The 24,526-nt window shown below is 41.8% G+C and overlaps 1 protein-coding gene and 1 long non-coding RNA gene across 6 annotated transcripts in view; one reads left to right on the top strand and one right to left on the bottom strand.

Annotated features, from left to right (window-relative positions):
* CNKSR2 (connector enhancer of kinase suppressor of Ras 2) overlaps window positions 1-20,620 on the bottom strand; it is a 368,883-nt gene extending 348,263 nt beyond the window's left edge. For 2 of the 5 annotated variants that reach the window (XM_039540999.1, XM_039540984.1), the window contains exon 1: window positions 19,684-20,619. In XM_039540999.1, coding sequence (XP_039396933.1) covers window positions 19,684-19,747 — 64 coding nt within the window. In that variant the 5' untranslated portion in view covers window positions 19,748-20,619. Of the gene's footprint in view, window positions 1-19,683 lie in introns of all 5 variants that reach the window. The other 3 variants (XM_039540992.1, XM_039540966.1, XM_039540974.1) reach the window with 3 other exon arrangements.
* A 214-nt stretch (window positions 20,621-20,834) lies between these two features.
* Window positions 20,835-23,387, top strand: LOC120406359. Its single transcript, XR_005599232.1, has 2 exons — window positions 20,835-21,537; window positions 23,199-23,387. It is a non-coding gene; the product is annotated as an uncharacterized LOC120406359 (long non-coding RNA).
* Window positions 23,388-24,526: the final 1,139 nt, after the last annotated feature.

The following is a 24,526-nucleotide window of genomic DNA, read 5'->3' as shown; positions in this document are numbered from 1 at the left end:
TCAAATCCCCCTTCCCCCCACTGAGCCCCATCCTCCCACACCCTTCCTTCCCTCCTCCCATCAGGGGGAGCTGAACTAAAATTATTTTCTGTGGATGCAGCTCATCCATTGTTCCCACATGTTTGCACCAGAATATGGATGTTGAGTCCTAAGCATCACCCCATTGTATCTGTCTGGGGGGTACCATCCTGCGACAGGACCTGTCAGTAATGGTGGCTCCACATACCTATAAGTAGGACTTTACCAAATTCATGGTACAATTTGGTCAAATTCATGGTCACAGGATTTTAAAAATTGTAAATGTCATTATTTCAGCTATTTAAATCTGAAATTTCATGGTGTTGTAATTATAGGGGCCTGACCCAAAAAGGAGTTGTGTGAGGGGTTGTAAGTTTATTGTAGGGGGGCTTGTGGTACTGCCACCCTTATTTCTGCACTGCTGCTGACGGTGGCACTGTCTTCAGAGCTGGGCAGCTGGAGAGAGGCAGCTGCTGGCTGGGAGCACAGTTCTGAAGGCAGAGCCACTGCCAGAAGCAGCACAGAAGTAAGGATGGCATGGTATGGTATTGCCACCCTTACTTCTGTACTGCTGCCTTGAGAGCTGGACCCTCAGTCAGGAGCCATCAATCTCCAGCTGTCCATCTCTGAAGGCAGCAGCGCAGAAGTAAGGGTAGTATTGTATGGTGTTGCCACGCTTACTTCTGCACTGCTGCTGGCAGGGCACTGCCTTCAGAGCTGGGTGCCCAGCCAACAGCCACCGCTCTCCAGCCACCCAGCTCTGAAAGTAGCACAGAAGTAAGTATGGCATTACCTTGACCCCCCCAAAATAACTTTTGAACCCCCCTGCAAATCCCTTTTGAGACAGGACCCCCAATCTGAGAAACGCTGGTCTCCCCCATGAAATCTGTATAGTATAGGATAAAAGCATACAAAAGACCAGATTTCACAGGGGGAGACCAGATTTCATGGTCTGTGACGCATTTTTCATGCCCGTGAATTTGGTAGAGCCCTACTATAAGCACTCATGATAAGAAATCCTAAACTGTACACACATAGCCCCCGTTCATCATAGAACTAAAGATGGACCCATTACAGGAAAACAATTGAAATACTGTATATTGTTACCATCTTACAGGCTTTACAGGGGCTAACGTTTTGCAACATGTCTTTAAAACCTTATTAAGCTTGTTACTTTCTAGCTCCTGACCAGGATGACTTCATTTAAAAAACTGGCACATGTCCCATTATGAACATTTAAATCTTTAATAACTTATTCTAATCTATATGAACATTTAATTCTGAATGGAATTCAAATGAAATATTTTAAAGTTTAGTGAAGTCTATAAAGAGTTAAAAAATAAAATTATTTGTACTAGAAAAAGCAACTGGATTAAGCACAGAGAAAAGCACAGAGAAAATTAAAAAAAAAATCACATATGCAACAGTGAAATAGCACTAAAAAAAAAAGGAATGTAACAGTTTTTAAGTTGGCCTTACAAGCTCCCTCTGAACTCCAGTTTCCCATCTGCCCCATTACAGTAACTTTAAGGGACCACATTAGGGCCTCATCCAAGCCCACTGAAGTCAAAGATCCTTAGAAAGCATGATTACATGAAGGAACCACGTATCACCTCTGTACAGCTAAACAACTGTGCTGGCTACTTCACAAGTATTTTAAAGTGCTAACTAAACTATGATAATGTAAATATACGTATATACTGCAATGATAATATTAGGAGACTGCAATACTGATTTTTTAAAAAACCTCACTTATTTGGAAGCCACTTTCATTCCAGAATTTGCAGTATATGGATATTTTTAATTGCTGGTGTGTCTTGAACTTGAGAATTCTACAGCAATCTCTAATACGCAGCAATCAGTTCTTTTAGAAGTCCATAGTTTCATTGCAATTCTTCCAATATGACAAAAATTTTGATTTTGTAACATTTACCAATATGAAATTCTGCCAAGGCAGTACTTTCAGTACAAAAGTGAGCATATAATTAGGATTTCTAGTTTTAATTAACAGTGGAACACAGCATCCTCCATGCATATGTAAAAGGTAGACCTAGTTATTGACATGTATGAAGTTTACTAATATAATAGGAGTGTAAAAAAAATCAGAGATGTCTCAAGATAACATTTGCTGTTTCTAGCAGTTATTATATTTAATTCTGTCTCGGTTATTGAAACCAATACAATTTAATTCAGCTGAAACTTATATGCATGTAACGTTATGAGAATACTAATTTTTCATTTGAAATGAGAGATAAAAAAAATCTGCCTTCTCAATACAGTGCACAATAATATTATTTTCAGTTGCAAAAGTATATTCCAGTATATTAAGCAGCAAATATTCATACCTTTTTCAGGTTGGGTATTGTTTTACTTTTTATATTAAATATTAATAAAAGACTGGACCAGGATTTTATTGTTATTCTATTTTATTGGTCATCTGTATTTTGAGTAAGAAAGACTCCTTTCCTCAGTCAGTACATTTAAAACTGTCTCATTTCTAAATTAAATTTTCAGTTATTCTATTATGTACCAAGTGCTTGATCTTGCAAAGTGCAGAGTGCCCTGAACTCACATTGTTAGGAAGACAATCAGAGCTCCTGGCACAGCATCTTGCAGAATCAAGCCTCTGAACCAGAATTTGTGCTAATTCAGATGCATAGGGTTCCATCTAATGTATGCCATCACCGGAATCACATCCTACCTCAAAAACACTGCCAACAAACCATGGGTCAGATTGCTGCATTGCTGTCATTTTTTCATCCAACTCATCCAGGCTTACTCATTCAGAGGCCATCAGTATCATCTGCTTCCAAACCTGTGACAGAACTTGCAACTCCACAGTTCACTTTAGCTTACGGTAATCTGATATAGAATAGCTTGGATGCAGAAGACAAAAAATTAATTGAGGCTGAAATAAGTGAAGGTAGAAATAATTTTTATTAACCAAGACTGAATGCCAAAATAAAAAAAAACCTCACTGATGAGACTACCATATCCTGACTTTCAACATTTTAGCAGCTGAATAGAATCTCCCCTCCATTTTCCTTACCAAACCCCACCTGCTATCTTATAGTGAACATTAGATGCTAAATTGGATATATTTTTACAGAAAAGAAAAATTTTCTTTTGCCCAAAATGTTTCATTGTCATTTAAAATACTCTTGTAATTACTGCAATTGTAAGTGAATTTCCAAATGCTAATGTTTCAAACAAGTTGATGAATTGCACACCTTAACAGCACTGGCATGACTCTTCCAGCAGCCTCATCTAAACCAAGAGAATTATTATGAAATCTGGTGCTAAAAAACAACAATTTAGGGAAAACACTAATTTCAGGATGACTGAAAGTTTCATGATTACAGAAGCTTTGTTTTCTTTTGTAGAGTTGTTTACTGTGGTTTCATGATAACTTGCATGCATATGCAGATATTACCCTAATACACAATTTGCTAAATCGTTTGCTTAAAGCAATGTTGAGAAATTGGAATGAAAAGTCAGAGAGAAACAGGAATCAAACACCTTTCTCTGTGATTAAAGAGTCTACTTCAAACCTCAGAGACCTTCCCAACAAAAACTTTCTTGAAATAGATACATCTCTACAAAATGTTTAATCTTAAATGAAAAAACATTTCATCAAAAATGTTCCAACCCACTCTATTAAGTGTTATTTTGCTGCACAGTCCAAGAATAAAAGATTATAACGGAAAGAAATCCCTGAAACAGCAGAGCCAAATGTTACTACTCTGGATATGCACAGTATTGAGATTACTGATAGTGAAGTAGATACCATTCATACTAGCAGTCAGAAACTGGAAAGGGCCCATTAATACCATTCAACCTCATATCTATTGAAAACTATAATTCAGAGCTGCTCTCTTTGCAAAGTATTAGGAAGAGTGAGACAGCTTGCACAATCCTCATACTATGCTTCATTGAAACACTTCAAATGCACCTGGCATGAATTCACACCATTTGCAATACAAAAACATATATACTCTACCACCGTATTAAATCTAGGACTTCTTAAATACAAGTACTATTGGAGAGCCAAAAGGGCTAATTTACTGGATTATATCAAACACAACTTTCTTGACTTTTCTCTCCCACCCCAATCTCCTCCCAAAACATTTATCCAAGTTGAACAACCATTTTTGCTGATGCTATGATTTTTTGAGATGCGTGTACATGCTGCTGCACATCCATTAACTAATTTTTTGTAATAATTTAATAACTTAAAGACCTTGGGAACTAACTTTACTTAAGAAACAGAGCAGCAGATGTCCTTTCTAGTGATCATCGGGTGTATTCTCCTCCTTCAGGACCTTTCCTACAAGAGTTTAGATTTCAAAGAAGGGCCTTTGGTTTTTGGGCCAGCTGAATGCAGGTTTATCCATTCAATTTGACATTTGTTCTCATGAATTCACATAAAGGAGGTCATGCTTGTCTACGTATACGTTCCACAAAGAATGGATCATTTGAAGCCTGCACTACATGCAGAGGTATAACTAACTTCTACTGGACTGAAACCAAGTACTTTTTACTCTCCCAACCAAGCTTTATTTATGCACAGATACAACTGCACCTGTTATTTTAGAGGGACAGTGAGCACATACGCAATACCTATATTGTCCCAAACTCTCTCTCACTGATACCAAAGCTACAGAGAACTTTCTGAAGATCAACGATGGTTAGGACAGCACAAATGTACTTACAAAGAGTTCAGGAAATTAAAAGGGAAATTGTTGTTGTCATAGTATTTGTTTTGAAACTTGGGATATGTCTAAAAAGATTTCTTTATTTAACTGGGACTAATATACACAAGCCTGTTATTTTCTGAAGAGAACAGTCCGCAATACATGAAAGTAGCAACGAATATAGAAGCCAATCAAAGTTGGTAGCACGGTAACTTAAGAAACAAGAATTCACTTATTTACTGTACTCTACTCCTGTCATTTCAATCCCATCATTGCCACTTATACTACACAAAGAAGTTGTTTAATATTTGGTTTTAGATCTATATAGGGCAAGCCATATTGGAGAAAAATATATTTTCAATAGTTTAATAGATAATATTTATCATTTCTTGAATAAACTTGTTCTAAGTTGATTGTATGTATATAGTGCTCCACCACCATCATTAAAAAAAAAAAGCAAAAACAATGAGGAGTCCTTGTGGCACCTTAGAGACTAACAAATTTATTAGTCTCTAAGGTGCCACAAAGACTCCTCATTGTTTTGCTGATACAGACTAACACAGCTACCACTCTAAAAAAATAGCATTAAACAAGGAGAACGAATATTTCACTCCAAATACTTTAATACAACATTTTAAGTTTCTACAGCATGAACTAAACAGAGGAATCTCTTCATCCACCAAATAAACCTTACCACCACTGGATAAAAATGGCAACTGTTTAACGGCAACCAGCAATTTACTACACAACAATTTAAGACAGTAGTGAAAGTTACTCTACTCATAGAAACTGCAAGGATAATTTAATTATGCAGAATATAATCAGAGTACCATGTTTAATATTTCTACTTTCCTACATTTACGAAAAGTGCCAAGGGTGGTCAGGACTTCTGTTTAGCACCTTACTATTCGGCAGCATTGCATTTTACCACCAGGCAGGGAAATGGATTCAATACAGACTCAGAGGGAAGAATGCCACCTAGTGAATCACCAACACAGTCCTACAACTTTTCCTATCCCCCAGAAATCTCTTCTAGAAAAAAACTTCCGGCCTGACCTCACTGATGGGATCACAGCACTAGATGGCATGGATGCAGATTTTGTTCAGCTTTATTAACTGCATACAGATTATCAGGGTGAAAGGGAGGGGTGAGGAGAGAAGGACCTATTTTAAAATAGCTTATTGACAACTGTAGCAATTGTTGACTTGTTAATCATGTTAGAGTAAAAATAAAATGAATAATAAATATTACTGTCTATCTTAAGTTGTAAAAGTTTTGCATTTTGAAGTCTTACTTTGTGTGAGCCTCATTGCATGAGCTGAGCCCTTTTGAGACAGCCTGGCTAGTAATCTTAATAGATGTGATCTCCAGTCTAGAGGATCTGTGGCTAGAAATCAGTAAAATACTAGCAAGTGATTTTGTATAGCATCCAAAATCTGAAGATGGCTAATAAGTTTCATATGCATATCCTAGAGAACCTTATTCAGAAGTCTGCTCGACCTATGTTGCTCTAGCTGTTTTGCAGGCCAGACGAGAAATGTTTTCAGCAATACACCCTCCAACATATGCACTCCCAGCATCCAAGCAAGAAACAAGCCAGCCAATCAGTGGGGGTGGGGAAAGTGAGGAGGGCCAGCCAATCAAAGTGCGGGGGAAGCCCAGAGGTATGGTGCCCAGTGGAAGTTGCACCCAGGATGAGTGCCTGCTCGCCCACCCCTAAAACCGACCCTGAAAGCACGTGGGTGGCAGGATATCACTGAACCCAATGGGAGCTTTGCCAATGACTTCAATAGGTGCAGCTGCTAAATCATTAAAATCATTTATTTACATTACAACATTGAAACTAATTTAAAGTCTGAATAAGTTCTTAGTAGATTTACTATTTTACTTTATGAAGCCAATCTACTTAGCTTAAACATAGAGGAATAAGATGAATATGCAGCACATGGCAACCCATGGTATTAGAATAAGCTACTTCAGTAGTATACAGCTTAACTATAGAGTAATCTGGTGCGCTCTTTTATATTAACTAACAGTTTACTTGGAAATTACTGCCATATGGTACAGTAGCAGAGGTTAATTACGTAAAGCCCAATACTGTAAGGGAGTTGGACACACTTTCTGAGGTGCTGAGCTTCCTCAACTCCCATTGAAGTAAACATGAGTTGAGGGTGCTTAGCACCTGCCAGGATCAGGCCCATACTTATTTTCAAAGAGCATGTTCTGTGAAGGCAGACAGAACATGAAGGGCTGGATTCTCTGGCCCACTAAGGACATAAAAGACCTGGATATAGCCAGTGGAGAATTCCCTTTATATAGAATAGCATTTCTCAAACTGGGGTTCGCAGACCCCTGCAGGTCCACAAGGGTACTCCAGGGGTCCATAGGCCCTACTGATCAATTCCTCCCCCTCCCACTCTCCTTCCCGAACCTCTACCCGCTCCCTCCCAGTACCTCCTGCATGCTGGGGAACAGCTGTTCAGTGGCATGCAGGAGGAGCTGGGAGGGAGGGAGGGAGGGGGAGGAGAGGGGACAGGGAGCACCTGGGGCAGGGGGAAGAAAGAGGTGGGGAAGAGGAAGGGCATGAGTGGAGCGGGGGCAGGAAGAGGTGTGGCCTTTGGGGAAGGGATGGAGTGGGGGCAGGGCCTGGGGCTGAGTGAGGGGTGTGAGGGCTGCACCAAAAATTTGAACTCAAAATGCGGGTCCTCGGGTTGCTAAAGTTTGAGAACCACTGGTGTAGGGGAACCCACTGGGGTGGAAGGCTAGGGCTTGCCTCCTTCACCTCCAGCCATCCTCCTAACCCTACGGTATGGGGAGGGTGGGATGTGGTCAGGGCATTCCGGGTTGAGATGAAGGAGTGAGGTAGACCAGAGCTTCACAACACCTTATCCCCCACTGGCATAAGGCCCTGGAGCTTCCACTTCCCACTGTGGAAGTGGCTCCATGCTAGGGTGACCAGATTTCCTGATTTTATAGGGACAGTCTTGATATTTAGGGCTTTTTTTTATATAGGCACCTATTACCCCCCCACCTCCTGTCCTGATTTTTCACACTTGCTATCTGGTCATCCTACTCCATGCCCTCAGCAGCCCAGCTGCAGCAGATGTTACAGCAGGCCCCCCTGTTGGCCCTACTTACTTACACCAGCAGAGCAAGTTAGAACAGGCTCCCTGGGGCTGGTATGCCAAGGAGCAGGGAATTGAACCCAGCTTCCTGAGGCTGCCCTTCTCCTCTACATCTGAGCATGGCTTCGATATAGTGAAGTATTTGGGCCAAAAAATCTTTTCCTTTTTTTTTTTTTGCAAATTACAACTAAACAAATACCATTTTCAAACTCTCCCTTGAAAAGAAAAAAAAAGTAAATCTGAACTAGAACAGAAGAATGAAGAAAGCAACAGGATACTGTGAAATATCCTGAACGTAGCTTTTTGAATATTTAAAATTAATTCAACAATCTTATGATATCTTTTAAAACAAAAACCAGGCATTTTGAGACATGTTCTACTGCGTTTTTCTTGTTATCCATTCAACTTTTGGCTGTGATAGTTTTCCTAAAAAAAAAAAAAAAAAACAAACCTAAGAGGATTCAGTTTGACTAATAAGTACCATACTAGTATAGTTCCTTGATTTGGAACTAATACATTTTAGTTCTAAAGCTAAAATTAACCTGATTAAAGCTTTAGTTGAGGTGATAATGCCAACATTAATTAAAACAAAAATGTCTTTAAAAATGTATGCAGTATAGCTGTAGCCATGTTGGTCCCAGGATATCAGAGAGACAAGGTAAGTGAGGTAATATCTTTTATTAGATAACTTTTGTTGGTGAGAGAGACAAGCTTTCGTGCTTTTTCTTCAGGTCTGGGAAATGTACTCTGTGTCACAGCTAAATACAAGATGGAACAGACTGCACAGCATAAGCAGTTAACACATATTGCAAGGGACAGAAGTTGGTCCAGTAAAATATATTACCTCACCCACCTGGTCTCTCTAAAAAAATAAAATACATACATAGTCAAAGTTTGAAGAACCAGCTGCAGACATCTCTTCTTGTGATACATTTTACTTTCCTCCTGGCTACATACAATCAGATGCATGTCTGAAAATGAGAAACTCTCTCACAAAAACACAGTCTTGCTTGCTTCCTTGGAAATCAATAACAAAAACATCCATGGATTCAATGGGAGCAGAACTGCACTCAATAAAATGTCCATCGCTGAGACATACAGACTAGCATCCACAATGCCAACTGGATGTCACTGAGATTTGGTAATGATCGGTGGTTCTTAGAAGCAGACACAAAGTTTGGAGCACTCACCATTTGGGAATTTACACAGTGAACATGTACAATTCATTATTAGTGAACTAATATTAGAAAGCATACTGCCAAACTTCCTATAAAATAGACATTTCTAAACTCTAATATGAAAAACTGATATGGTTCACATTACTTCTACATTTGCACCATCAAATAGTAAGCCTGTCAAGAATGCTCAATGCTCATTTGTAAATTGTTTGGCTTAAGTGACATGCTGTACTGTGTAGCAAAACCCCAAATAACTAGAGATCAGAACCTAGCACTGCTATGAACATAGCATATAACCGTTGTGGAAATCACTTGAGAAAACATATTGAGAGGCTATGTTTAAACCAACAGATGTTTTAGAAATAGAACAATATGTTCAAACAAAATAAAGGTGTAACAGGCAATATTAAAAGGCCACTGCAATTAGCACATTTACTTTCATGTTGAACAAAATTGCCTCATCCATTAAGACTATCTACCTAGAAGGTTAACAACTTACTTAATGTATGTGCTTTATGTTATGTTTAAAATACGGTTTTTATTAATTATTTGCAAAGTGGCTGATTGCCATAGCAAAGACAATGTTACCCAACCAAGGGACTTTTTAAGCATTGTCACATATATTAATTTCATCTCAAGTTTTGGTTTCGGCTCATAAACCATGGCACTTAAAGCATCTCAGCCTCTGACAAATAGATCTGAATAGATAACCGTAACTGATTTAAGTGACAGCTATCAATGTTATTAAAATTCATAATGTCACAAGGATGAGCAAAAATATTGGAGATGCTCACAGAAAGAAAAGACAAAGTAAAATACGTAACTTTCAGTGACGATCCTTCACTGTAGTTTTAAAAATGGAATCCTTTTAAAATGAAATTTGATACAGTAAATTAAACTAAAAAAACATTAGCCTTTTCACTATACTGTAGGAAATAACTCAATTGTTATTCTGAAATTTGCATTAATAAAATTTTCAGAATGGTATCAAAGTTATAAGAAAGAAAAACATTCAATGGTTCCTCATAATAAGAAGTCTGAAGTACAGCCCTATTTCATTGTTTTCCAGCAACAGCTTTCCTTGTTATGCTTTAAAGTCTAAAGCCATCACTTCAAAAGTGAATGGAGTATTGTATGCACCCTCTGATCTGGCAGAATTTCAATTTGTTATTCTGAAAGAAACTTTATATTTTAATGCTAACTCCAGGTAAAAGTCTGACCTGTTCCACACAGGACAATTAGCAATGACCATTTTTCATTGTTGTGCAATGCTTGGACTACTACACAATCTCACCAATGAATACAAGATTGCAGATCATGTGTATGTTTCATACCTTTTACATAGGCAGCTTTATTTCCCAAAGAAAAAAACAAGATTACAATTATTTCTGGTGAACATGTTTTGCAAGTGGGTTATGTAAAATCTATTATAATATGAAAAGCAAGGCTGACAACAGTAGACTCTAATGTAAACATTTGTTCATATAAAAAAGGCATTGCATACAAAAGCTCAAAACTTTTTAAACCAAAGACAAAAAGCAAATTTTAACCTAATTTTAACTTTTTAAACCAAAGACAAAAAGCAAATTTTAACCTAATAAACCATTGGAGGACATTTGGAAGGAGGTAATATTGAAAGCCTTGTCTATGGGCCAGATTGGTGTTTGTGTGTCTGGGTACGTCTACACTACGGGATTATTCCGAATTTACATAAACCGGTTTAACAAAACAGATTGTATAAAATCGAGTGTGCGCGGCCACACTAAACACATTAAATCGGTGGTGTGCGTCCACGGTCCGAGGCTAGTGTCGATTTCTGGAGCATTGCACTGTGGGTAGCTATTCCGTAGCTATCCCATAGTTCCCGCAGCCTCCCCCCCCCCTTTGAATTTCCGGGTTGAGATCCCAGTGCCTGATGCGGCAAAAATCATTGTCGCGGGTGGTTCTGGGTAAATGTCGTCAGTCACTCCTTCCACTGGGAAAGCAACGGCAGACAAGCATTTCATGCCTTTTTTTCCCTGGATTGCCCTGGAAGATGCCATAGCATGGCAATCATGGAGCCTGTTTCGCCTTTTGTGACTGTCACCGTATGTGTACTAGATGCCGCTCACAGAGACGATTCAGCAGTGCTACACAGCTGCATGCTTTTGCTTTTGCATGATAGCAGAGATGGTTATCAGCCATATTGTACCATCTACCATACCATAAATTGGTAATAAGATGGGCATGGTTACCAGTCCTTTGCACTGTTCCATTTGCTGCTGTCATAAGTGCCCCTGGCTGCTCTTAGCCAGGGGCTAAAGTTAAAATTGGGAATGACTCCATGAGTCAATCCCTCCTTTTTGGTATCTAAAAATAGAATCAGTCCTGCCTAGAATATGGGCAAGTGTACTAGAGAACCACTGTATCAGAGAACCAGAGAGCACAGCTGCTCTGTGTCAGATCCTGCATAGATTATGAGCTGTATGCTATTCACAGGGGGTGCTCCTGCAACAACCCCACCTGTTCATTCCATTCTTCCCCAGCCTTCCTGGGCTACCATAGCATTGTCCCCCCACTTGTGTGATGAAGTAATAAAGAATGCAGGAATACTTGTTAGTGAGAAATGAGTGGAAGGCAGCCTCCAGTTGCTATGATAGTCCACATAGGACATTAAGGAGTGTGGAGGAGAGGAGCCCAGCATCCTGCTGCTAGTCCAGGGGCAATTGAATCTTTTCTTTACACATGAAGGGTGGGGGCTGATGAAGCTCAGCCCCCTGTTGCTATGATGATGATGGTTATCAGCCATATTGTACCATCTACCAGGAAAAATTAGGATCAGGCGCCCTTGATTGACCTAACAGATGCTGGTCATCATGGTTACCAGTCCTTTTGCACTGCCCCATGTGCCAAGAGGCTGATGACGAGGACAGATACCAGTCGTATTGTACCATCAGCCAGCCATAGCATGGGGGGAGCAAGGATGTTGGTGTTGAGTGCTGCACCATCGCGTCTATCTGCAGCATTCAGTAAAGATAGGGTGACATGTAAAAGAGTCAAGAGAGGATTGTTTTCCCTTTCACTTCTGGGGTGGGTGGGGTGCGTAAATTGCCTAGCTATGCCCTGACCCACCGCGGACACTGTTTTTGACCCTAGAAGCATTTGGAGCTCAGCCAAGAATGCAAATGCTTTTCAGAGACTGCAGGAACTGTGGGATAGCTTGAGTCCTCCAGTCCATGAGCGTCCATTTGATTCTTTGGCTTTCCGTTACGCTTGCCACGCAGCAGTGCGCTGAGTCCCTGCTATGGCATCTGTCTGGAGATATTTAAAAAATGATTTTGAATTTCGTCTTCTGTAACGGAGCGCTGATAGAACAGATTTGCCTGCCCTTACAGCGATCATGTCCGCATGGTCCATGCGGGAGCTCTTTCTTTATTTTGATTTTTAACTGCATCACCACCCGTGCTGATCGGAGCTCCACGCTGGGCAAACAGGAAATATTCAAAAGTTCACGGCGCTTTTCCTGTCTACCTGGCCACTGCATCCGAGTTCAGATTGCTATCCAGAGCGGTCAGTGGTGCACTGTGGGATACCGCCCGGAGGCCAATACCGTCGATCTGCGGCCACACTAACCCCAATCCGATATGTTAATACCGATATTAGCCCTACTCCTCTCGTTAGGGAGGAGTACAGAAACCGGTTTAAAGAGCCCTTTATACCGATATAAAGGGCCTCTTAGTGTGGACGGTTGTGGCGTTAAATCGGTTTTATGCGCCTAAAACCGGTTTAAACGCGTAGTGTAGACCAGGCTTCTGTCTCCCTCCCTCCCCAACCCCGAACATAGAAGCAGCAAGGGTGAAAACTTTGTGACTTCCTCCCCAGGGAAAACCACAGCTGCAGGGGCAGGACATGGAAATGGCGCCATACTGGTAGGTGAGTGAGAGTGGGAGGGGACATTACCAGCATTATAGCAGATAGTTTACCAGCATTATATCAGATAGTTTGATTAAATTATAGTTTTACTGTGTTTTGATTTACTAATGTATTGCATGTCAGAGGAACTTTATTCAGGGAAAGCCAAGTCCAAAAATGAGTTTTGCAAGAAGTTGTGAAAGTGGCCATATCTGTGGTCATTCTTCATGCTTATAAGAATGAATTCCATATTCTATGTTCAGCTCCTGTGAAAGTTCTCTCTCTTTCACTCATGAGCCTCCCCATTATTGCTTGACAGTTTCATTGTTCCAGTAGAAAGTAGCTGTCATTGCAGGTAATGGGCACAGAGGGATAAGTCATCTTTCTCAGGCATCTAGCCCAGTTCCATGGAGACATTTGAATATCAGGACAGAGACCTTTAACTGAGCTGACTCCACATTTAGTGGAAAGCTAGTGCAGAGAAAACTTGGGTAGTATCTTCACAGCGAATGCTGTTGCTAAGCAGACAGTGGCTGCATTTTTGCCAATCAGAGTATTTTCAGAATGTGGGGCTTCATTCCTAGACATAACCAGTTGTAATGATCAAGCCTGGAGGTCACAAATGTATGTTTCAACATAGCCATATCTGCGTTCACTAGGATGGGACATATTTTTTTGCCACTATGGCTATATGGACATCCAAATATAAGGAAGATTCTAAAAGACCCCTAAAGCTAAAGAAATCCTAAAGATGCAGACCATTTTTAAAAGAGTATCAGTCTTCTCAAAGTTTCAAATTTAGCGATTGTTTTTCCTCAGGGTGCCAAGTATCGAGAAAGCTGGGAGATATGAGGTAAAGGGCTATGTCTCTGTACTGCTGGCACTCCACCCCCCTGCTGTCTAAACAACCTTCCCAAAGGCCTTTGGATAGATTTTGAATAAAGAGATGAAGGATTAAACCTGTGGAACTCTGCAGGGGAGGGCTCTAGAACTTTTCGGCGGAAAAGTTGCCCATAACACCACTCTGGTTTGGTCTGAAAGGAAAGACCAGAGCCATTTCAGGGAATTTCCATACAGCCCTGCAATTTCTTATGCCAGGAGTGCTGGGTGATTCTTAAGCATGAAACATATATCACTGAAGTAAAGCAGCCACCCGAGGGTTGGAAGCCATCTGTCAATTAAAGCACTGCTGTCAGGAGGGAAGGGTGATGATACCAGAACAAACCCATGCTCTTATGAAAGGGGCTATGGAATTTCTCTTTATGCAGGACAGAAAGGGACTCAGTTTTGATGTCTCATCTGAAATATACATACAGTAACCTACATAGTACTCTACCTACCTTGAAAAAAATAATTTTCTGAGGAAATTAACAGTGTTTAATATTAAACACAGTAAAATTAAGAATCTTAACTACTTTCTGCTTTTATTTTGTTAGCACTTCCAAGCTATTTGTCCCCGCACATGCACTGCTTTAAAAATATATATTATGGATGGGAAAAAATATAGCATTAAAAGCCATGAGAGAAACTTAACACATCAGATTTCAGTTTCTGTTTACTACAAGCAAAGCTACATGGTAATATTAATCTACTGTGCTCTCTTCTGATATTGAGCTAGCTCATTTGGTAAAATATCACAGGGTACAGTTAACAAAGATATAAGCTTCATTAGATGGTTTAATTTAGCTTTTCAAAACTGATTAACTTTTCCCCCAGCATGGCATCCTTTTGGAGTACAGGGGCTGGGAGCATTAGATTAAAATTAACTAGCACTTTTTGAAAACTAATGAGTCACCATATCAACCACAGTAAATCAAGCTATTGTCAGCAAACTACAGCTATTATAAATATTCTTACAAGGGATGTAGTTAATAAAAATAGAAGACCCCACAAAGCGCATCTTGGTGTTTGGAGAGTAATCATAAATCTTGTCCTCAGCATTTCCCTAATGCTTCAAAAATCTGAAGTGTATCTGACAGCTCCACTTCTCAAAGATGTGCATACTATGACTCCCACTAAGAATTATCCATGGAATATGTGAATGTCTCACAATTCCTCAGTGAAATCCACATATGTCCTCATAGGAAAAGGCAGAGGAGTTGATTGACATCAACTTAGTTCAGTGATCCATGAAGGGCCTTTAAGAATAGTCATTAAACATGTGAAAAAGCAAAAAAAAAAAAAAAAAAAAAGCAGTTTTAAGACATTAAAATATTCCTTTTTACCAACCTCACCATTAAAGATAACATACTGTATGTCGGAGACAGAGAAAAAGCTAATCCTGCTGCTGATCTGACAGCTCTGTGTCAGTTCAGTTATTGTAGATGGGTTAATTTTAAAGTTTGCAAAATATCTATGCTGACAAAGCTGATGCATTTTGTCTTTTTTTAATTGTGAGTTGTGACTAGCATATATGGATTCTTCCACTTTTATAGATTCTCACTGGTCATTTGAATATTGACCAACTAAGCGCTAAGCCAATTCTATAACCACCATGTCCATTTCATTACTGGAATCCAGAGATTTGAAAACTATTAGGCCACATTGTGTCTATTGGACTTATTAGAAGTTTAAAATCTTGCTTTAAGAGATTTTTATCCAATGAAATATCCATGGACTTCATTCCTATTCCTTGCACACCTAGATCTCCTCCTGAAGTCTAAATATAATACGTACTGCTTCTGAGCTTATAATGTTTTACTTACATTAGTTTATCTCCATTTTTAATATAGAGCTCAATCCTTTAGTCCTTACTCTAGCAAAATGCCTCTCTTTTGCCTGAAAAAATAATTCCAGGCTGGGCCATTCATTGAGAGTGTTCAATTTATACCAGTAAGATTATCATCACATAAATACCCAAAGCAATCATCTGAAGTGTTGCATTCCCCCCATACACACACACCTTCCAGATCATAGTAATCAGTAGGATTTATTTTTCTTTTTTAAAAAAGATTTTGCGCTTTGAACACTGAAAGCTGATCTAAAGAACATTTTTTTAGACAAACTGTTGTACACTCTTGAGAGATCTACCCTTAGCAGACACATTCTATAATGGAACACCTATGTAAAGCAAGCTGCTATAACCGAGTTCAGTGTTTCCAGTTTAACAAAATAACCCAATTTCTAAAAAACATTCAAACAGCAGTTGATTTCTAATAACGAAGATTCAGTGCAATGGATGCAAACCAGGACTGATCTCCACTATTATGAAAATCCTTAATGTATTTTCCTCAGTGTCCCACTGAAGTTCTAATGAAATAAGACAGATGTACTAATTACACGTTTTATTTCTTTATCTTTTTATAGATACAAATTAGTATCTATTAAGCAGATGAATACGCTATTTACTTGAGACGTTTTGGGTAATTCTGTTAGAAAAATGTTTAGAAGCACCAGGAAAACAAAAAGTGATTGAAGTGGATATCAAATGTCACCATCAGATAATTTGTAAAAAAATTGCAATACTTTAGAACAATAATGATGGGGGTGAAGTCATTGTGACCACCACCTCCACTTAACCTTTTCCATTACAGTATTTCCAATCGTTTGCATGTTATTATGCACCAAGTACAGTACACCACACTACTATTTATGTTGCTAATTTCTAAACCAATGAGTTATAACACTATGTAATTTATCTACATTTTTTGTTCAGAGAGTTCTAGTCAAATGTTGAAGCTTCTTTTATAACGAGATGCAATGAACATGAGCTTTCACCTTGGGTGCCAAGTACAAAAAGAAAGAAAGGGAAGGTCAGAAGTGCTCGATGTCTGTTCACTGAGGATGAGGTTACTTGCATAACTTGGCAATATCACCACCCCTTCAATCTCCACACTTCCATGCACTAGAAAACCCCACAATTGTTTCTTACATTCCTTTAGTATTAACACCTAAGAAGCACTTCTATCTTTCTTAAGGAAACTATTTCACTGCCACCTCCTTGAGTAATTTGAATTTTCATTTCACTCCTACAAAGATTAAGAACAATTTAACATTACTTTAAAACTTTTAAGTATGTCATTAGCATTACTTGTTCTGCTCTGCTACTGCAGTTTCATTGCTAAAGCCTTGTCTACACTAAAGGGGAAAGTCAATCTAAGCTACGTAATTTAAGTTACGTGAATAACTTAATAAGTTACGTGGTCTTCATTAGACCCGTTAAATCGACCACCGCAGCATCAAACCTCCGGTAAATGTAGATAAGATCAACTAAAGCCAAACTAAATTTTGAGTTTAGATACATTTAAAATCAAGTTTTGCAACATAGCTTGTTTAAAAATCAATAGTGGAGGAAGTTTACATTTGTCCACCCTATTCTAAGCCATCAGTTGAGAAAGCTCCCAAATATTCTGTAGTCTTTTACTTTTATTGGACTTGAATATTTAAATTAATACTTCTCATGAAATATTTTACAGTTACAAGGTACATACTATCAATATTGACAACTTTCAGCCTGTTTCAATAGCTTTGTAAAATTTGGTTACTCTGTCATTTCTTAGATGATGAATGACCATGTTATGCATGTTTTTTTGTTTGTTTTTAAGTTCTGTGGATGGAGAGGACTTCTGCAGCAGCAAGAAATTTGAGTGTTACTGAACATTATAACTCTATTTATGGCTATAAATGCCAGGGTGGAATAACTGAAAACATATGCTATGTGCCTCAAATTTTAAGGATGATGACACTGTCACATTAGTAGGGCACAACATGTTATGAAGAACTCCCACAATGTAGCAGTTGTTCAAAAGTCATATTCATCCAGTTGTGCTGTCTTTATTAAAAGGATATATAATACTAGATGTGATTTATTCAAATCACAGCTGCTGCCTAGATTAGAGATACTAAAAATTCTGGTTTTAAATTAGAGTTTTAAAACTGTATCTGTATATAAAATAATATGAAAACATGTCAAAGCTCAATTCCTATCTGGAGAAGATTTGTGTTTAAGGGCTTGAGCTGTAGGACGAATAAATACAGTTCAATTAAGAGTGCCAGGTCAATGTAAATAATGCATCTAGATCATGACCAGAAAGCTTTAAAACTTTTACTAGCATGTAGGGTTTAGATAGGCATTGTTTTATACAGTGAAATACATTTTATAACAAGATATTGATTTCCAATGCTTCATTCAAAGGGGGAGGCTTCTTATGGTGCTCACAAGAGATTAAACCCCTGACTAAAAATGGACTGATTACATCTTTCTCATATGGTAGATCTTGCTTAAAGTTTTAATCCTCTGAAGACAAAATATGATTAAAGCATGCATTTAAATCAGTCATCTCTATAAACTAACATCAGACATTATGTTAAACTTTTATTATAGGAGTCATTTCATTTCCCATCTGTCAAGAATAGCCTGAGCTCAAATATGTAATGTGTTTTTTTTTAATTGGACCAGCTAAGCTATTTAAAAAAAAATCCATTTTCATGCTCAAGTACTGGGAGTTAATTTTGAAAACAATCCACCCGGTTTCCTCCTGAACATAAGTACTGAATCTTAAAGCATGTGAATTAGTGTATGAAATACATCATCGCTTGGGGTGGGGGGTTAAACCACTCTCCTCCCATTCGCATACAGCAATCATTGAGCAGGCAAATACTATGCGCGTTACAAAGGTAGTGGACTGAGGCGCGAAGCAGTGTTACAACGTATATAACAGCCTTATAACGAGGCAAGAAGGGTGCAAATGACATTCAGTCTCAATAAAAAAGGGGAAAGCGCCTTAAAAGACTGGAAGCATTCCCACTGATGTAAGTGGATGAAATTTTGCGGGGAGAGAGCTAAGGGAACTGTTGCGCTCCCCGGCTGTACAGCCACCAAATACCGGCCGCCAATAAGCAAATTGTTTTCAAAATTAACTCCCAGTACTTGAGCAATAAGCAAATACTCCACCGGCAGCCGGAGTTAGAGGCGCCCGATCGCTCTGGCTGTATAGGGAGCCAGCAATGCCTCACCCAGCAATGCCAAACACGCCAAGCCGCTCGCCCCACAGCGGAAACCAGCATGCAAGCGAGAACCAGCCACCCCGACCGGGGTGAGGACCGGCGGCAGCTTTGGCTTCAAATCCCGCGCTCAGACGGGCTGGGCCGGCCGGCAGGAGTTGGGAAGGGTAAGGCAGCAATGAACCGTGGCTCCCCTCCAGAGCGCAGGGGTGGGAAGGGCAGGGCAGGTCCCGCGGGGCCAGGCAAATCCCCTGGCCGCTCCACGAGTGACAAGAAGAAGCTGGGCGGGGAAGGAGGCGGCTGGCGGTGGCGGATCAATACCTGCCTGATGACAGGGGACGATGATGATGAGACGGAGAGAACTTGATTCCTGGGGACCAGGCTCTCTCCCAGCAGCGCCCCATCGGACTCGGCCCCGCCGAGTGCGGGGACCCCGGGGCAGCAGCAGGGTCGGAGGGACCACTCGGTGCCTCCCCAGCCCCGGCCCCAGCCGGCATCTGCCCGCGGAGAGCAGCAGCACCTGCCGGCCGAGGGGCAGCGGCGGGGAAGGGCGCTAAGAAATGTCCATCCCCGTTCAGCTCAAGTCTCACGTGTAACAGACTGAGCGGGGCGCGGATCCTGCCCCCTCGGGCTGCGGACCCGGGGGCAGGTTATTTCTCAGCCATGGCACCGCACGCCACCAGTTCGCTGGGGGGGGGGGGGGAGCATAAGACACACGTGCGTGACACCCAGATTGCCCGAGCTCGGACACACAAATGCAGGGAAGGCTGCCGAGCCCCCAGCAAGAGGGGGGACGCCCCGGGGATACCACACAGCCTGGCCACGCTAGTTACCTTTCATCCAGTCCACCACTTGACTCGGAGACCATTTACTCACGGGTTCCATGATGAGAGCCATCGGGGACTCGGCCGCCCCTTTGGCGGGAGGAGAAGCGCGGACCCACTCCCCTTGTCCTCCCGGGCAGCCGAGGAGCCGGCGGTGGGGGGGAGGTGGGAGAAGGGTCGAGGTTGCTTTTTGCTGTAGTAGGTTTTCCAACCGCCCCGTACCCGGCAAGCCTCTCGCAGCCCAGCCTCAGCGCCCGAGCCCGCCAGTGGAGGGGACGCCACCAAAGCCCCGCGCGCCTCTCCCGCTCGCTGCCTCTGCTTCTGCGTCTCTCTCCGGGTTTCAATTCATGTTGCTGGCCCGGCGGGGAGTGGGAGGCGGCGGCGGCTGCTGCTGCTGCACGCTCCGTCGCCTCGGGCCTCCCGCCCCCGCTGCTCCCGAGCGATCCCCGGACTGCTCCGAGGGCAGAGGGCGTGAGCTGCCGGGCGGCTAATCAGGCGGCCGCGGGGCTGCGGCTGGGGCTCAGCCACCGTCTCCCCCGCCTCCAGGGCAGCTCCACGCTTGTCTCCTTCTCCCGCACGGCCGGGAGCCTGGCGGAAATGACGAGCTGCAAATAGCTGAAGGAAAAGGCGAAGCCGCCCGGCTCCGCGCTGGGGAGATGCTGCTTCGCGAGGCGGCTGCAGCAGCAGTAGCCGCCGGGCCCGGGGGAAGGCGGAATCTCACGCGCGTGGGGCGAGCTGCACCCGCGCAGCCCCAGTCCCCGGCGCAGCGCGCGCGCACTCCCGGCCCGGGCAGGGGGCGAGGGGGCGGCAGAGGTGGGAGCCCGAGCGCTCCCGAGCGAAAGGCACCGGAGGCGGCCGCGCAGGGCACCTGTTTCCACTAGTCCAACTTCTGAGCGCGAGGCGCCGGCTTTGCTCCAGCGTCTGGTTAGTTGAAAGGTAAACCCCCGTCTTTCCGCGGGGAGGGGGAAGGAGCAGGAGCTGCTGGTGGTGCTGATTTGCATCAGGAGGAGGTGGAGGAGGAAATCAAGCCGGGAGGCATCGTGTTCCTTTTGAAAGCGTTTCTGAGTGGGCTCCGGGAGGTAATTGCTGAGAAAAGCCCTGCTGGAAAATGGCTGTGATTTTTAATCTGCTCAGATACCTAAAATCCACATGACTGGACTAGCAAAATGAATGGGACGTCAAGTGGATGGTGGTTTTGCTCCTTCATGCATATTCAACACCTAATTCACCTGCTACGCCTATACAAGGATGGATGATTTAACTTCAGATAGTTCTGATTTATTAAGACTCAGTCCAGTTCTGCAGACCTTACTCCAGCTGAGTAATGCTCATTTCCGCCACTATTCCACTGGTTTTAATGAGATTACTGGTGGGGTAAGGGACTATTCGATGTGAGTAAAATTGGCAGAATCAGGGTCAGATTAAGGCAATCCCCAGACTCACCACAACATGGGCTCCCTTTAGTCTGATCCCTGCCATAGCCTTGATCTCCACACCATCGCACCAGATGGGATGCTAGCAGCCAGGGGCATCCACAAATGCAATCTTCTGGGTGGTGGGGGTCTGCCACCATTTCCTTTTGGGTAGTCTGGGCCACAACTGGTCTCCTCCCTACTCCTTGTCTCCTGGTGATCTTGGGTCCATCCAGGAGAAGAAAGGACGCATCCTCCTCCTACCCGAGTGCCGGACTCCCTATATACTCAGCACCACCCAAACAAAACCAGGAATGGATGGCAGCAGAAAGAGACCTCTACCGCGATGGCAGGGTGGTGTAGGTGTGCTCCTCCTAATCAACCCATATGCAGGAACCCCAGCTCCAAGGAGGAAATAACTCTCCCAGCCATTCCTATGCCAAGGGGTGAGGTGAGGACCCGCGTTCCCTCTTGGCTGTGAGCAGAACAAATGGCTACCCACATTAAAATGTAACACCTCTGAGTGAAGACTCTCCTACTCCTACTCTATCCCTCCCTCATTCCATCTACACATTCATTATCTCTCCCTTCTCATTCATTCCATATGCCATATTTATTATTGCCTACTTTCCACCACTCAGTCTTCCCCTCTTACTCTGGAGAGTAAGGGAGAGACCGAGAGAGTGAGCTGTGGAGAGAATGCCAACCTGGCAAGGAGCAGTGGCAGCCAGGCCCGCTACCCTTGTGAGTGGTATGGGTGACAGCAGAGGGATCTCCCACACAGAGAGAGAGGCATGACATCTTGGGTCCCCTCCCCTAGAGAATGGCAGAGATTACAGAAGAGGTCCCCTCTCAGGAGACTTGGGAGCAGCAGAAGTGGTCCTCTCCCTCCAGCAAGCCAGGGGATAACCTAGTCCTGCTCATAACAGCACTGATTACATTATACTTAGGTCACTTTCTTTGCAATTAACAGAGCTAGAAACTCTTGTTTAACGAGGGATGAGATTCTGACATCATTACTTGACTGCAGAAGCATTACTCTAGACTTGTCTATAGTGCATAGGCCTTAATCCAACCCATCCCACTGGCAACTCAGTTTTTTTCTAAGAACGGTTTCTTTACTAAATGCCACTAAAACCTATAGTTTTCTGGATCTCAGGATTCCATTTGCAAAGTTTGATTTTAGTCATTTTCCCCTCTGAAAGGGGCAAAAGATGCAAATCCTTACAAAATTATAGGAAACCGTGAGCTATTGCTAGTGTTAAGAATGGTTTCTATTAGCAACCTTTATTCTGAAAGACTTAGAAATGGATATCCAACTTCAGTCCAGACAGAAACATGGCTTGTAATTCATACCACTAATGTATAATTTACAACATTGTGGCTGAGGAGAGGGTCAATCATTTGCATGCTTGGTTAAGAAGAGTTCAAAAACTAATACAAGTTCAAATATTTCACATTTTTTTCTGCGGCTTTTCTGCTCATTTTGTCAATACCCCCAGCTAAGAGTCCTATAATATATACTTATAGAATAAACTACAGTTACACTGGGAAAAAGGTTTGCAATACTGGAGAAGTCAATAGGTTCATCTCTGACCCTTTACCTCTAGCAGCAGTCAATATCTGTTGTCTGAAAATGCTCTGACCTAATTATGAAATGGTAAATGGAAAATCCTTCCTTATTAACCTCTTAAGTAAACAGTGTATGCTCTGAAGCAAAATACTTGATTACATTTGTTATTTTATCTGGCACAGCTATCATACGACTATTCAGTTAAATCCTGCTGTCTCTCGCAAACAAGTACTTTTAGTAAAGTCAATAGAACTATGTGCATGGATTAAAGGAGAATGATTTGGCCCATTATGATTGATAAAATTATCCAGACTAGTATTTAACCTGATGACCTACTGCAGAACAAATTCCACAGCCTGAGAATGTGGTATAAAAAAGGTATTTTTTTCAAAAATTGTTCTAAATTCATTGCTTGGTTGATTTTATTCTTGTTCTCTTGCTAGGGTAAGGAGTCAAAAGGTGAGACTGATGAGTTTTACAGTGACTTTCCCAATCTTAAATATCTCAATCAAATTATTGTTGATTCTTTTCCTTTCCAGGCAATGGCCCTGACCCTGCAATCCAATCTACATGCACCATCTTTTTGCCTAGGCAGAGCCCTCTTCAATGAGATTCTGCCCAGGTGCAAGGATCCATTCAAGTGTGTCAAAGTGCAGATTGTATAATCCTAGTTTTTGTACTAACTCATCCACTGCAATTGATCTAATACACACAATACTTTAAATGTTCACATGTATTTTTTGAAGTGTCTAAATTTGTATTTGTGCAGTCACACATGTCAATGAAATACCTTTCCTCTTTTAGAGTAGTGAAAATAAAGATAAAAGTAAATCCATTGTTAAATAAGAGTATGTCCATACTACCCGCCCGGGTCGGCGGGTAGCGATCGACTTCTCAGAGTTCGATATATCACGTCTCATCTAGACGCGATATATCGAACTCCAAACGCACTCCCATCGACTCCGGAACTCCACCACCATGAACGGCGGTGGCGGAGTCGACGGGGGAGCTGCGGACTTCGATCCCGTGCCATGAGGACGGGTAAGTACTTCAAACTAAGGTACTTCGAGTTCAGCTACGCTATCCGTGTAGCTGAACTTGCGTACCTTAGTTCGACCCCCCCCCCCCAGTGTAGACCAGGCCTAAAAATGGGGGTGGGGTGGAATTTAATGCTGTACTACAAGTCTGAAGTCAAAAGCAGAGGATGTGTCTGCTTAGGCCCCATTGCTGCAAACACTTATGTACCTGCTTAATTTTACTACCACAAGTGACCTCAATGGGACTACTCCCAGTAGTAAATTTCAGTAGTAAAATAGAAGTTTTTGTTAGGACTGAAGCTATAGAATATAAGATGTTTGAAGCAGGGGCAATCTTTTGTTGTGTTGGTAGAGTGCTCAGCACAATGGTCCCCTGATGCTTGACTGGGGCCTTTTAGGTGCTACTGAAATACAAATGATTAATAATAACAATAATGATGCAAAAGAGAATTAAGGTACTCTTTGGACCTACTGGACCAACGTGACACTCAGCTTTAGGGTGGCAGAATTAGGCTCTGTATAGGCACTGCACGGCTGGTCTGTTCAGCACCTTAGTAACTCCTTAGACAAACACTCCCTCAGTTTTTGTCTGCTTAACCTTCACTTTTTATACCTTAATTTTATTTTATTTTTGTTTTGCCTAAGTGAAGCAATACAAATCAAGAGTCTGTCACTGAGCATCTGTATTATTTACATGGGGCCAGACTGAACACTGGCTCTGAGTGATGGATTGCTGAATCTCTGTGGATTTCCCAGAAATTTCAGAGATCACTGATGGGATATATAAGCCCTGCTCACTGTTCAATGACAAGTTAAAATCTTTCCCTGGA

Source organism: Mauremys reevesii, linkage group 1 (assembly GCF_016161935.1).
Source record: "Mauremys reevesii isolate NIE-2019 linkage group 1, ASM1616193v1, whole genome shotgun sequence".
Lineage (NCBI taxonomy): Eukaryota > Metazoa > Chordata > Testudines > Geoemydidae > Mauremys > Mauremys reevesii.
The sequence above is the reverse complement of the archived record's forward strand: the minus strand, read 5'-3'. Positions and strand labels throughout refer to the sequence as shown.